Source organism: Oculina patagonica, unplaced genomic scaffold (assembly GCF_052425735.1).
Source record: "Oculina patagonica isolate OP01 unplaced genomic scaffold, crgOcupat unplaced86, whole genome shotgun sequence".
Lineage (NCBI taxonomy): Eukaryota > Metazoa > Cnidaria > Anthozoa > Scleractinia > Oculinidae > Oculina > Oculina patagonica.
In genome coordinates, this window is record NW_027558757.1 from 1 (window position 1) to 15051 (window position 15051).

At 37.5% G+C, this 15051-nt stretch overlaps 2 protein-coding genes across 2 annotated transcripts; both read right to left on the reverse strand.

Moving 5' to 3' along the window:
* Window positions 1-1680: 1680 nt before the first annotated feature.
* Window positions 1681-8503, reverse strand: LOC144641339 (uncharacterized; the record flags this gene model as incomplete). The annotated part of the gene is made up of 4 exons (XM_078500359.1): window positions 8387-8503; window positions 4311-4894; window positions 3659-3753; window positions 1681-1834 (listed from the first exon to the last, which is right to left on the reverse strand). Coding segments are annotated over exons 2-4 (798 nt in total), but the record flags the coding sequence as incomplete, so codon positions are not given.
* Window positions 8504-13197: 4694 nt separating this feature from the next.
* On the reverse strand, window positions 13198-14894 carry LOC144641338 (uncharacterized; the record flags this gene model as incomplete). The annotated part of the gene is made up of 2 exons (XM_078500358.1): window positions 13198-13376; window positions 14720-14894. Coding segments are annotated over 2 exons (354 nt in total), but the record flags the coding sequence as incomplete, so codon positions are not given.
* Window positions 14895-15051: the final 157 nt, after the last annotated feature.

The following is a 15051-nucleotide window of genomic DNA, read 5'->3' on the forward strand; positions in this document are numbered from 1 at the left end:
GGAGAACAAATCGAATAGGGATAACCTATAGTGTAAACCAATTTACATGAAATATTTTGGAATAATAGCTGCGGTCACATCTACGACGTAACTTAAGTTTAACTATAGTTAGTCTCAAGTTACGTGACGTCATACCTAACTATAGTTAGTGCTTTCTGTCGTCTTTGCGGTCACACCAATGCAGTTAACTATAGTTAGTTCTGATTAGGTACGGGGTTGTGAATAATTTGGTATTTAAATAAGTTCATGACAGCCCTTGTTGTTTATTTGTGTCCAGTTGTTCCTCTATTTTTTTTTTTTTGCACGGCATTTCGGCGTTGAAGAAAATAAAATGAAGTAAGGATGCTAGAAACCGAAGAATTCAAGCTTTATTTTTGCTAACATTGATGATGTGTTATTTCTTGGCATGTTGTTTTCTTGTTTTCCTTCCCTTGACGCTTTGTTTTACATATTTATGTTCATCTCGCACGTGCGAAAAGAATTGTCGCATTCTGATTGGCTTTTTGTTTGTAAACTTAAGACTAACCCATGAACCTTGCTTGGGTATAACTATAGTTAGTGTGTATTGTTTTGGATCAGCGAGGCGTAAATTTTCTAACTATAATTAGGGCGAACAGAGAAGCGGTCACATTACCGAAATAGCTAACTATAGTTAACGCCATCCTAACTATAGTTAGTAGTCTAGATGTGACCGCAGCCAATGACCTGCAACGTCCTTTTAATTCCTTGCGCACTCTTCAAACATTTTCGTAAACTTGCACGTAACTCTTTTCTTTCAGGGCATTTTTGAAGGGCGTGGGCCTGGCCGTATGATCTCGAAAATTAAGTATATATCCAATGATAACAAAACTTGTATAAGTTCTTTATTGTAGTTTTAAGGAAATTGTCAATGATGACGTCAAACCACTACCAATTGACGTCATCAAGTTTTAAGTCCGCAATCTTGGATTTTAAAATTATTTATCATCAGAAACTCACCCAAATTGAGGGAAAAACTCAAAAAAATACCATAATAGCCAAAAGATAAAATAGAAAACCTTCATTAGGTAGAACAGCTTGTCAAAACATAGTTGCAAATGGGAAGGAATCGTCAACTCAAGACTGCAAAAACTTGACACGGCAATTAAATTTACCCTGATATATTCTAGGAAATGTCGCAAAGTTTGGTCATAGAGCTTAAGATGGTTTCCGCCCAACATTCGAGCAATACAGGCAAAAACAAGTTACTAAAAAGAACTCTTAGCATGGTAACAGTTTAAGTAAAGCTAAGAAAAACCTGCCAAAAATTTAGCACTCAAGCTGACCCCGCGAGAGAAAAATGGATTTGAAATTGTCAATATTTTTAGTTAAAACGGACGTTTCACGCCAGTTCAAAACAAAATGGCGCACGTTTTGAACATTTTTACGAGGTTTGACTTTAATTTTCTCGAGAATGCTTTAGAAATTAATTACGGTGTCACTAAGACAAATGAATTTCGATAAGATCTTTTAAATAGTATACAAAATGTTGCCTTACTATGAGTAGATTTTTGGTACTTAATTTTCGCACTCATTGCTCGAACTTTCAGCGGAATCCGTCTTAAATGCTTTCCATGCAGAATAAGATTGAATTAAATAATTTTAGAATTTTTCTTCTAGCGAAAAAAAAAGTGTGCCAAAAAGTTTCGATCAGTTTTTTACCCTGTTTCCTTCCAGCCCTATAAGATCGTTGGCATTGATTCCCAGGGCACTTGTAGCAGTTGCCGTGAACATTGCTATGACGACCAAACCAGTCAAGATCCATAAGACGCCAAACAAACGACCGAAAATAAACTTGGGGGTCTTGTCTCCGTAGCTGAAATCAAAATATGAAACATGCCATTAGTCAATTAACGGAGAAATAAAAGATCTCCAGGTAGACTTCTTCACAGGAAGCCTGCAGTTTAGAATAATAAACACAAGGCAGTTAATTTCTCGAAGGCTAGCAAAGAAGCCTTTGCTTATTTCATCCAGATTACACGGACAACAAGGGACAAAGAAAAAAGACGTTTTGATAAAACCCCATATAGCGATGAGTAATGGACACGGTTTGCATGGCATGGCCATTATAGTTAAATGTGATTTATATACTACGATTTTATTCCTAATGGACACTTCGTTTTCGTGTCAAAAATTTATACGTCGTAATTAAAGACGAAAGGTAATTAAAAATACCAAACAAGAACTAGTGCTCGATGGTTTTAGCTCTGAGTTAATCGAGTAAAAGATCGGATGTACATACATTTTAACCTCGATTTAACGAAGTGCCAATGGAATGGGGGAAATTTGTTCGTTATATCGAGGGTTCGTTACATTGAAAACCTCGATATAACGAATTTGCCGAAAAACAAGTAAGGGACGGACCATTATTTTCTTGGAGGGGGGGGGGGGGTGAAAAATTTTCCTCTGCTAACTTTTTTTTTTTAGTTTACGCACCTTTTTTTCGAAATTCTTACTATTTTTTGTTACACATATCGTGTTTGCAAACAATTTATTTTGTCTTTCCAGGCCCTGCAAACAATTTTTTTCAATATTTTTCATTCCCCCCTCCAAAAAAAAAATGGTCCGTCCCTAAGGGCCTGTTTATATGGAGGAGAGTTGTCCCTGGTAGGAGGGTTACCCTCCATACCGAGCCTGACCCCGGGCGAGAGAGCTTTTCATACATTTTGTTATAAATAGCTGCGAACTGTTTACATGAGAAATTGCAAAGTTGGCCCGGGGGGCAGTGTGGCCCTGAGTGGAGGGTCACTTGCTTTGAATGTAGGGTGACCCTGGGGAGCGAGCCAACTTATTTCCATATAAACAGTTTGGTTATTTTTGCCTGCCTACCAGGAACAAGTTGGGACATACGGAGCATGCGCAAACGCTAAAATCAGCAAAAACAAAATTGCAGATAAATTTAAATCGAAGTCGGCGGTAAATTAGTCCAAAAAATGGTCTTCGTCGACGATTCAGCGTTCCTGACTTTAGAAAAAAAACAGTCATAATAGATGGCTTCTGAACCGAGAGGGCCAAGTTTTGGCTCGGTCAACAGGGACAACTTTCTCATATAAACGCTCGACAAAAGATGACTCGGGGAAGAGGGTAACCCTCCTACCAGGGACAACTCTCTTCCATATAAACAGGCCCTAAAATGTTCATTATATCGAGGTATAGTTAATAATTGATTTTCACGCTGTTACGTTGCACTTTTACTTATCTGAACATCTTTTAAAAATAATATTTGTCCTTTAATGTCTAATATCCAAATAAATATGGGACATATGTATTGAAGTTGTTCTCCTTTTACAGGAGTAAACTTTAAGCATTTTAATCCTTGTTGGTCGGTTCTACACTCATCTTTTGTCGCGAGTCAGCTATAATCAGGAGCTATAATCGATTATGGCTCCTGCTATAATTCGTTTTATCGAGGTATATTTTACGTTTGGACTTCCGGATTATGTTCGTTATAACGAGGATTTCGTTATATCGAGGTTCTGTTCCATACACTTTACTGTCATTTTGGTCGGGCTTAATAATATCGTTCGTTATACCGAGGACTTCGCTTTATAGAGGTTCGTTAAATCGAAGTTCCACTGTACCAAGTACAGCCATATAAATTAATTATCAATGTCTCCACATGTAGGGTTGCTTCTCTTACCCAACTGTTGTCATGGTAACAAAAGCCCACCAAAATCCTTCGTACGAGCCTTTGGTGAATGAACGAGGGAATTCCTCTTCATTAAAGTATGTTTCCTGGAAGAAAAAAAGAAACAGGTTGCTTATTGAGTGCTGATATTTTTGCCACTTCCTTAAATACAATGTCACAAAGTTTAAACTTGTTCCAAGATGTACTCTCCAGTACAAAAGAGAAATTTGGGAGTCACCTTAGGCCGGTCAAGTACATGAATAAGGTATACTCTTTGCAAAAAAAGTTTTCGTTTGTTTAACAGAAACGGCAGGTTGAAAAGTTTTCGGTTGGAATATTGTTGTAAGAGCGCTTTTCAACTGGCTGTCAAAAGTAATCTTGAATTGCATTGGTTTTGCTTGTCTTGCCTTGTCTTGTCTTGTGATTGGTTTAAAAAGGAAACTCGCGCCACTTTCACTTTTAATCAGCAATAATAGTAAAACCAAAACAATCGTTACTCGCTCAGCCAGGTTTTCTCGCTGGCTAAATGTATTTACTTCGAGTTTTGATTGGTTCACTGGATTGTCTTTGCCCTTTGTGATTGTTCAGAGTAAATACTTTGAGTTTGGCCTTACGACGCAATTAAAAACCGCTCTATGGGGACTAAAATCAGGGTCCGAATTACCAGAATCCACACCACCATTCCTGAAATTCCAGCGATTAAGAGTGTAAACACAACAATGGGCCAAGTGTTTTCAAAAAGGCTGTTAAGCTCAAGCTCACTGACTTTGTCATTTACATGTTCAACGTCCATAATGAGCGAATATCCAGGTGATATCATGAATTTTTCAAAAGTCACTGGTTGAGGTTCTGTGCTATCTCGACGTCCTGACAGAGACATCATCAATGGTCTTGACAGCGGGAAGGCAATATCGGTTTTATTTTCCCGTATGGTCGATATAAAACTTTCAGTGTTGTTGAAAATTGTTGGTCTGATGGAATAGCTAAACGATTTGCATTTATGCGTAAAACATCTCTGGATAATTAAAGAGAAATATTCTCCCAATAGACCTTCCACTTTTCCAGAGTCAGATACAGTGATAAATGGAGGATTATGAAGAACCGAGAGCGAAAGTCCATCTGGAGGACACACAGGTTCCGGAGGCAGCCTATTCATAAAGACGGGCCTCCAAAGTAGTACAGCAGTGATTATAGCGATCTGTGGTAACGTCATCTTGAGTACAACGTCAGTCCTTATGATGTGATAAACTGTAAAGAAAAGTCCATTACATGTTAAGTTTAACCGAAGCCAGGGTATACTTTATAACTAAGATACAATGGAGAAAATTTATTTAGTAAGCTACCCGAATGGGACAACTCGGATGAGTATTAAAACTTGCCTTCACTTATGCCCAGATAAAATAAAAATGGTACAGAAGGAGGACACCGTACTGTCCCTCCAATCCAAACTACTGAAAAAGCGTGTTGTTGCTTCCTTTATGAACTACAGTAAAAACCCGGGAGTAAGAACCTAATTTTTCCAGGTTAGCCTAAACAGGTTTTTTCACAAATTTAGGCTATTCTAGTTATTAATAGGTTCTTATTTTCTAAAGAGAATTTATATTGATGCTAATAGAACTTTTAGTGGTATTTGGCCTATTTGCATACCAGATTAAGGTGGCTCGATACAGTTTTTTCTGGGCCATACCTTCAATTTGCAATTGGCCTTTAAACGATCTTCCCTGACTCGGATCAATATGAAAATTACACCATATATTGATCAGTTTTAGATTGAAGTTTACTTTGATATATATTTTAAAGTAATCGATATTTCCATAGCAACGATAAACAGAAAACCGCTAATACAGTAAAACCTGATTTTCGCGTGAATCAGATTTGCCGCTTAAAAACTAATACCAGCATCTTAAACTATGATGTACTGCAAATGAAATATTCAAGAGTTAAAAAATTCTGTATGTTTGATTTCGAATAAATCACAAAATGTTTCAGATTGTACTTTTGGTGTAGCGATAATAAATGAGCCGAGACACAAACACTACGTAGAGGAAGTAATCTCAAATAACGCCAAAGTGTGTATTAAAGTAACCTTTCGAAGTCGTGAAAGTTTTGTCGAGTTTCCACAACGCGATTCTGAGAATTTGTTTTTTTTCTTACGACCACTCGTCTTGCAATGATTTTAAAAGTAGGAGTTTTTTCTGCAATTTGGAGAACGGCGCCATTTTTGTTGGATCACCGCTGACTAATTGTTACGTAGCTTCAGTAAATCCTGAATTTGGAACGACTCTGGCACGACGTCTGAATCAGAGTCGTGCTTTTGCCGTGCTACAGTCGAACCTAATTACAATTTAGTTCGGCACGGCAGGAGCACGATGTCTGAACTAGACCTTACTGACCAAATACCGTAAAATTCTAATTATAAGCCCTGGGCTTATACAACTTCATAAGGGGTTTTGGGTGGGCTTATAAGCCGAGGGGCTTATATCCGTAAGGGCTTATAAGCGGAATAAAAAAAACGTTTCGAAACGAGCCACGGGAGTATTGATCGAAATACGTTTTTAAGATAAAAACGCATAATAAAGCAACATTTTGCCCTGTTCAGTACTGTCATCCGGCAGAGGGGGGCTTATATCCGGGGGGGGGGGGGCTTATAATTGGATGTTTTTTTTTTGTTTCCAGGTAGATGGGCCTATAACCGGGGGGGGGGGGCTTATAAGTGGGGGGCTTATAACCGGAATTTTACGGTATGGTTCAATTTGGAGGTTACCGGAATTATACTTAGGAATTTAAAAAGGCTTTTGACGTTGTCAGTCATCAACTTTTGCTAACTAAGTTGCAGCTATACAGAGTGAGTGATTTTTCACTGTCCGTACAGTTTCCGTCACTGATAGCAATTTTGAGTTTATCCGAAATGAAATTATTTTAGGGTGCCTTTTTTGTAGAAATATTCTCTTCTCTATTACGAAGGTTGTTTGGCCATCACAGAAATTTGTAATTTTCAAATTACTATTTCCTTCGGCGCTTTCGGTATGTTTTTTTTCAAATCATATACTACGTCATAAGTCAATTATGCAGTCTTGTTTTTAGCAAATAAATATTCTGGAAATATATAGTAAATGGGTACTGTTTAAAGCAGAGATTTGAGATAAAGTTATTTTAATAATATTTATTTGATAAACTTTCTTGGAAGAGGTAAATAAGATAATCAACATTTGACACTTCCGCCATCTAGTTTTTTTATAAAGAGTTGTGTTGTGTTCAATAAAAAGGCATATCTTTGGTAGCTAACGTAGTTGACGGTTTGTTTGGGTTAATGTTAACGCGCGCGACACAACAAAACCGTCAGGAATCATGAATCTCGAAGGTCAAATGATTCCGCTTCCACCCCCGAAGCTACGTAGGCTATATTTTTGCTCTAATTTCACTTTGTTACTATTTTATCCTGTCTAAAAGTTCTTCGTTTTAAAATTCTGGCTATATCCTGTGTTTTTTATTCGCCTCGCTGTGTTATGATCTGGATCGACCAGTTAATACGTTTGCCAATTTCAATTTGAGTCAGTTCAAATAGTAATTATGCGCAGGTGAAAACTGGAAACACTAAATTACAAAACCTACTTATAAATTTATGGATTTGACGCACTAAATAGCTATGGAAAACTGTGAGTTGTTCGATTAGATAACGCAGCTTACCTAAATTGATATAATAACTATAGTTAGGGAAATTTTTACAGGAACTCCATTCTGGGTATTTGCCTAATAATGCTTGAATTGGTTGTTTCTATATATAAAGTTAATCAAGACCGTATACAAATCTCTTCCTTTTCTCATGCTGAGACCCACGGGGCTATGATCAAATCTATAGCTGTGGAACCCCGATGAAGCGAGCATACTAGAAGTCACACGGAGCCAAAATATTTAGTAGTTAGACGTTCACTCAACGCGAGATAAAGATTAGTTAATTGTTTTTACTGGAGAAGGTTAATTTTTTACTCAAGGACAGAATCGAAAGACGAAAAAATGTGTTTTTTTTTATACACACACCTGCACTTAATATTTTTCTTCTAAAGGAAACGTGGTATAAATAAGCATTTTAAAATGGGCCCTGAAGCAATGTTTATGTTTTGATAATTAAAACATGCACAACCAGGGCCGTTACTAGCAAGAGGCAAGACGAAAGTCTAAACTTAAACAAAAAATTAAAAACAAAATATGTTTTGTTGGGAAGTAATCCCCAGTTGAACAAGATTGACTTTTCTTAAGAAATACAGTACCTAATGAAAAATGTCTCTGAAAGAGGTTCGTAGCTTGTAGATTTTAAAATTAAATATTTTGGACGGCATGCCACAAGAACCCACTAGCAAGAACTTGCCTCGTCTATGGCAAAGATCTGGTTACAGCCCTGACAACTTGCAGTAACTTTCTCGTTTTCGATCCACCCACGTTTATATATAAAAGCAAAGATTACTTGCAGCAAAATTGTCTTATGCATGCATCTTCAAGATAATTCCATACGATTAAATATTGAAATCGTCCGTCAAATAACTTTAAACACTGCAAACGCGCGATTTATCCCGAAACTGCAAATTAAACGATTTGCCTTTTTGACTTAGTATTCGCTAAAACATGAAAATGTGATATAAAAAAGCTTAACCTTGACTGAAAATCTTTTACAATAAAAACGCAACTTTTTTTACAACAGTCTTCTTCAATAGCTGCCATTTTTTTGTTTGAATTTTAACTTACCTTAACGGCTTGCTTTCCCTGTTTTCGGCAGGCAGTAGTTTGCAATCCCCTGATTTGTATGTTAGCAACCGGTTTATCCTGTTTTCCGCGATGAATAACACTGGTGCAAAGTTCTTCTGACTGAAGCAACTGTTGAAAAAATAGCAAGACCCTATGATCTTGGCCTTAGATCTTGTAGTTCATAGCAGCACATAACAAACAACAAACAAAGTGTTTGTCGATTTTTTTCCAGAACATCTCTCATTATTATCGACCATTCATATGGTTGATGCTTCGTTGCCTTGGTTCAATTTTGGTTCAAAGTGGCAATGATGAGATACCGTAGATCTGTTGAAATATTGCGAGAATAATATTCGCCATATGTTTAATTTAAGCGAATATTTAACGAACTCGAGAAATAAACGAAAGAATTTTACCCCTTGCGAAAATAAAAAGCAGCAGGATTTTTTCGACGTTCCACTGTCATTGGCCCGTGTACTGTCAATAATCCATTCTCAACGCAAGGCTTCGCAAAATTAACAGCAAAATCTATAGCAAGCAGCTGCCACCTGATGAGGCTTTAACAGAATATTGAATATTAAAGAACAGAGAATATCATGAAAAGGTTAAAAAAATAAAAATCATTTAAAAATCATTTCATAAATTATTCACGGTAAGTTAGAATAGAGACAATTTTCCTAATTTTTTTCCCGCCTTTTTCGCCAGAAATTTCGTTCCCAAATGTCAATAACATTTGCAGCTCTATCAATGGACTTTCACCTATTGAAAAGTTTTTTTAACCAGCTAGAATTAAATTGGTTTTGAACAAGATAAACCTGTGATGCGAGGGAGTATAAGTATATTTATAGATGCTGTTGACCTGCATGAGTTCCGTGAAAGGACAATTTTGAAAAGTTCAATAAAAGAAAGGCTAATCCATCAAAATGCATTTTCATGACTTTAATTCAGAAAATGCCGGAAAAGCAGGCAAGACGTTCGAAGAAAGCTATATTTCGGTCTATAACAGAACCATCGTCAGGCGAATGAAGGGTATACAGTGCAAAGAATTCTTTAAGGAGCTACGTCAAAATAATTTTGCAGATGTTTGGTCTAAACTATTCTGAAATTAGCGGTAGGAAACTTAACCCATGAAAAGCATGATCTTTGAACAGCTAATGGAAGAACAGCCTTGAATTTGCAGATAATAATCAAACTTCGGCCATAAAAATCGATTTTTTTGATGACACGCGAAATCAACTTTGAAAAGTTTAGCCTTAATTTTCCAATTGCAATCTATTTCCATCCTAGCCATCCGCAGCAAAAATGTTTGTTAACAGTTTCATTGCTTTAATATAGAAATTTTTTAATAAAAATGGACCATTAATTTTCAGGTTTCCTGCGAAACAGATATAAATTTTGGCTGTTCAAAAATCTGTTTAAATCCGCGACAGAGCTCCATTAAATGACAGAGCGCAGTCGGTGTAACATTATTTGAATAAAAATAGTTCACAGCGAGCTTTCGATTCGGTGTTAATGATTGGCCTTTTTTTATGTGAGAAGTAAAAACACGCGAGTAAGAACCTAATTTTTCCAAGGTAGCCTAAACAGGTATAGGCTTAGGCTATTATTCCAGGGTAGCCTAAACAAATTTAGGCTATCTAGGTTTTTATGGGTTCTTATTTTCTGAAGAAAAATTTACATTGCTGCTAAGTAATAGTAATTTGACTGAGTGGAGTACAATCCAGGGAGTACCTATTCGGGCGAGTAATTTCAAAATCGGCCAAGTGCGCAGCGCGAGGACGATTTGAAATTACGAGCACGATTTCTCTCTGAATTGTACAACACGAGGTCCAATTACTAACGTATAAATAACAGTGTAAAAAAAATCAATGATAAATTCCATTGGTTGTAAAAACAGTGGGAAAACAGCAAGAAAGAACCCATTTAAATGTGCGTGATTGATGCGCGAATGGCGTAGGTGTCCAATTACAGGTATCCAATTTGAAGTTGTTCAAACTGTAATTGGATACCCACGTGATCGCGCGCCAATTACGCGATAAATAGGCGCGCGCAGAACCAATCAAAATCGAGAATTTTGTTATAGATACGATTGTAGAATTTATAGCGCTATTTAGCCTTTTCCTTCTATAAAATTTGCATACTATTTTATGTTATTTATGTCATTGCTCAATAATAATATTTTACGATTTTCAACAATGGCATTTACATTGCAACTGGAGTAGTAAGGCTCCTAGGTTAGGTGTCTCCAAAGAGAATACAGAATGTTGACTTATCTCATTTTCCCAAAAGTAAACATTTTTAATTAATTTTACAAAATAAGAACCTGTTTCCAAATTTTATCTTAAGAGTCTTATAAGAAATGAGGAGTTATTGGGAAATTTTAGCCTAACGGGTTCTTAAATCGGTTAGGTTCTTAGTCGCGGGTTTTTACTGTATGCTTCTTTGAATAGCAATAAGTAAGAATAGAAGTGTTGTTTCGCACAGTTTTGAGATAGTAATTATTCGTGAGAAAGCCATGGTTGTTTGAGCCAGGGTGATAAAAAAGAAAAATACTGAATAAACCCTTTCAAAATGTGTGGTAGATTTTGGTATTTTGGCTGTAGGTGTGAATCTGCCCTTCACTGAAGAAGAAAGGTGAACGATTAACCAAGTCCTGCATTCACAAACTGCGCGAATGCATTAACACCAACAATGTTGCTTGCCATGTTAATTATAAGACCACTAAACTTTCTTTTTCCTTCAGCTCTAAGGACAGAACACCTCTCCTTAACAAAGCCAAAGTTGTTTATCAGTTCACCTGGCCTGGTTGTAACGCCTCATAAAAATGGCAAAACTGAACCGGCACACTGTTTGAACTAACAACTGAACCGTGGAGGCCGGGACAAAGATAGCGCAATCCTTAAACACCCTGGCTCAAACAACCATGGCTCTCTCACGAATAATCTCTATCTCCAAGCTGTGTGAAACAACACTTCTATTCTTGACACTGACAAGAACTGGAACTTATTGCTATTCAAGAAGAAAAGAAGGCCAATCATTAACACCGGATTGAAAGCTAGCCGTAAACTATTTTTATTCAAATAATGTTATACCATCTGCCCTCTGTTATTTACAAATTTTTGCACTGTATACGCCCTTTACGACTGACGACGGTTCTGTAACGAGGTGGCCGTAAGGCGGGGTTTCACTGTACCAAAATAAAGCGTTTTTTCGAACATCTTGTCTGCTTTTCATTTTCTGAATTTCAGTCATGAAAATTTTGTCGGATTAGCCTTGTATTTTTTCCACTTTCCTAAGCAAGACCAGGCATGACTATATAAAGAAAACAAGTTTCTTTTAAGCAGAGTTACCGTCCCGATCGTCTTATAAACGTCTGACCAACTGCCATAATCCTTTTCATCCGGATATAACACTGAATTCCTTTGGAATGATCGGGATCAGGATCAATAATCATGATGCATCAAAGGAACGGATGAATCGACTCTGGGAAAGCTTTTATCGGCTCCTCGATGCATCATGATCCGACTGCCGGATCTTCCATCATTGTTTCCGTTCCAGATCATCCCAACGGAACGCACCCTAAGGGCGCTTTCCATTAGTCAGAACTGGCCGGCCTTTAGTATAAGCAAAAGGTCGGTATGCAGATATGAGGTGGGTATACAGAAAGACTTCTTTTAATTGAACGAGCACCTTCGAGAAATGGGCAAGGGGACGCCTGAGGTTTGTCAGAGATCAACACAGATCAGGAGTGGTGGAAAATTTATTTTATTCAAGTATGAGTATCTGGATGATAACACTCCAGCTGTAGAAGAAACCACTGAACGCTAAATAAAGTGAGCGAGGGACCGATGTGAACTAAGTCAATAGAAAACAGAAGCAAAAATATGTCCTTAATTGCAAAATTGCCTAGGAACTAGTAAGACTCTACAGAGCTAGTGCCTTATTGCGATTAATTACAATAAAGTATGGTGTAATGTCAATGTGTTTATATACACTATTCAATTTTGCTTGTGCGCTTAAACTATTTTCTTGCTGACCAGTTAATAGAGTATAAAGACAATATGAAATCGATCCTTTGCACGGCAGAAAGGTGCCCGCGGCTGCTGAATAGTAAAAGGTGTAAATAAGAAAAATTTTGTTTTCAGTATTGTAGTGACAATATCTCCTGGACTCTGACAACTGGTGCCGAATAGACAATGGCCGCTTAGGTAACTCTAATTTAAGACAAGACTAAACGTATGGCGTCTGAGTGCCGGAGTGGACTCCTATATGAAAGGGGCCTGTGCGTCTCAAGCTGTTATTCGTCCCCTATAAGATACAATTTTTCATGCTTGGTCGGTCTAGAGCACCATTAAAGTATGTCGGCGTTTTGTTTAATGCTTTAGTTGAACATCCCCGTCTCTTTCATATGGGTTTCTCCCCCCGGTTTTGCCTGGGTATCGTCACGAGATGGTATAAGGTAATACGTGTGTGTATATACTGATACAATGAAACCTGAAAACCTTTTTACAAACATTTGTGGCAAACAATTTGCAGCGTACGTGTAAGTTTTATACTAATCGGTGGAGGTTCGAAGTCTTCGGCAAAATAGACATAAAATAGACATGACAATAATACAGTTGTAACTTGTCATTTTGGAGTTTTGAGTACAAACTATTTTCATTTTTGCAATAATATGCTACCATGGCTTTAAGAGTGTATGGTGCGTCAGAAAACGAACAACGACCGCTATCTTAAATTTCATCGCTGCGGAGGTCCTGCATTGGCTTGTAGCGAGAATATTGTGAGGGTTTCTTTCCTCTGCCTCTTTGCTACATTTTGCTTGTGTTCTGTCCTGTTCCAAACGTTCCGTTTGCATGCGATGAAATTTCTGTAAGTTGTTCTTGCAGTTTGCCAACCTCTCGAACCAGCTGACCAAGCTTGTCTTCCACATCTTTGAGATTAACTCTAGACACTGACTGCACCCTGACTTCCTTCAATTCAATTCCGTCTGAAAAGAGGGAAACAAAATCCAATTTTTTGTGCATATATAAAAGATGTGAGCTGCATGTACGTGTACGTAACGCGATTCACGACTGATTGATTGATTCAACGACCGATTGATTGATTGATTGATTGATTGATTGATTGATATGATTGAGGAGTATTCTTACTCCCCCTGAATGACATGCTAGTCCATCGCAGGGGTACTCGCAACATTGAATTGCTGGAACCCATTTATAAACCTGGGTGGATAGTGGAACTTTGCGAGTAAAGTGTCTTGCCCAAGAACACAACAAAATGATCCGGCTCGCGCTAGGGCTCGAACCCGGACCGCTCGATCTGGAGTCCAACGCACTAACCTATTAAATATCTGGCCTTTACGTTATGTCTTAATACCCGCGAGTATAGAGTTGGTAGCGTTAGGCCATTACGCCACGAACTCTGTACTCGCGGGTTTTAAGACATAAATGTCAGATATCATAAACTTTGTTGTTACGGATCCATGTAGATGATTTAAGGCGGCTCAAAACAGTTTTCAGTACTTTCAGTATTTTCAGAAATTTAAGGCGGCTCTGAAACCGCTTCAGAGAAATGTTTTTAACTTTGCAAAAAGTTGCATCTTAACATGCTGATCATTATTCAATAATAAAATATGGGGGTCATCGGACTCGTTTTTTAGTTATAAGCACTTAAAGCTAAAATTAAGGGCGTTTTTAACTGGTTATACCGTTGCTATGGTTACAATTGATGACAAGAAAATAATCACAATTTGGTTGCCAATGACTGGGCATTTGTTTGATACCATTTTTGTAGTGGTAACTGATAAATGTTTGTAGCACTGACCCATCAAAGTATATAAGAGCTGGAAAGTACTGAAAACTGTTTTAAGCCTCCTTAAAGGGGCAGTATCATGGCGATTTTGATGCATTTTCGCCATAACAGAGCTAAAATTATACCTCAATAGCTTCACTCGTTCACAAGATGCACAGAGCACCCCAAGGTGAAGATATTATATGAATATTTCAAAGGAGAGCAAAATGCATTTGGTTTTTAACGATTTGTTCATGACACATGGGCAGAGTTCGAAAACATCTGCCAGACGTTTTCAATTTTTGTTTTAAATCTTATGTCTGTTTTACTCTTGATGATACATCTTCAGGAGCCCATTGTAATGGGCTCCAGACATCTTTTGTTACTAGTGGACTGTTATATCCATTTTTAACAAAGCTATACCATTATTTTAAAGTTTCCATTGACATAAATATATTCTTTTGACTTTGACATTTGAAAGTGATTCTCGTGATACTGCCCCTTCAAACTTGTATTTTTTTAAACTTATTTTCCACGTACCATCGCCATTCTTCACTTTTTTGTTTGACTTCAACACCTTCCAGTAAACGACTTCTGCTATGATCCCGAGAAACACAAGCCCCAAGAATATGCCGAGAATAATAAACAGCACTTGGTGTGTTGCAGGCGACTTTCCAGAAAACACACTCACGCCGTCACTATCAGCATTATACACCTGCAACAGAATAGACAGAGAAATAGGCTTAACACGGCTAAACTGACCAATCAGCTTCAACAGGCCAGACTTGTAACATCATCGACTGACAAAAACTATTCACTTGACTCCGAAGATGACTTCCGCTCAGGTTGTTGAAACATCCGTCACCAACAAT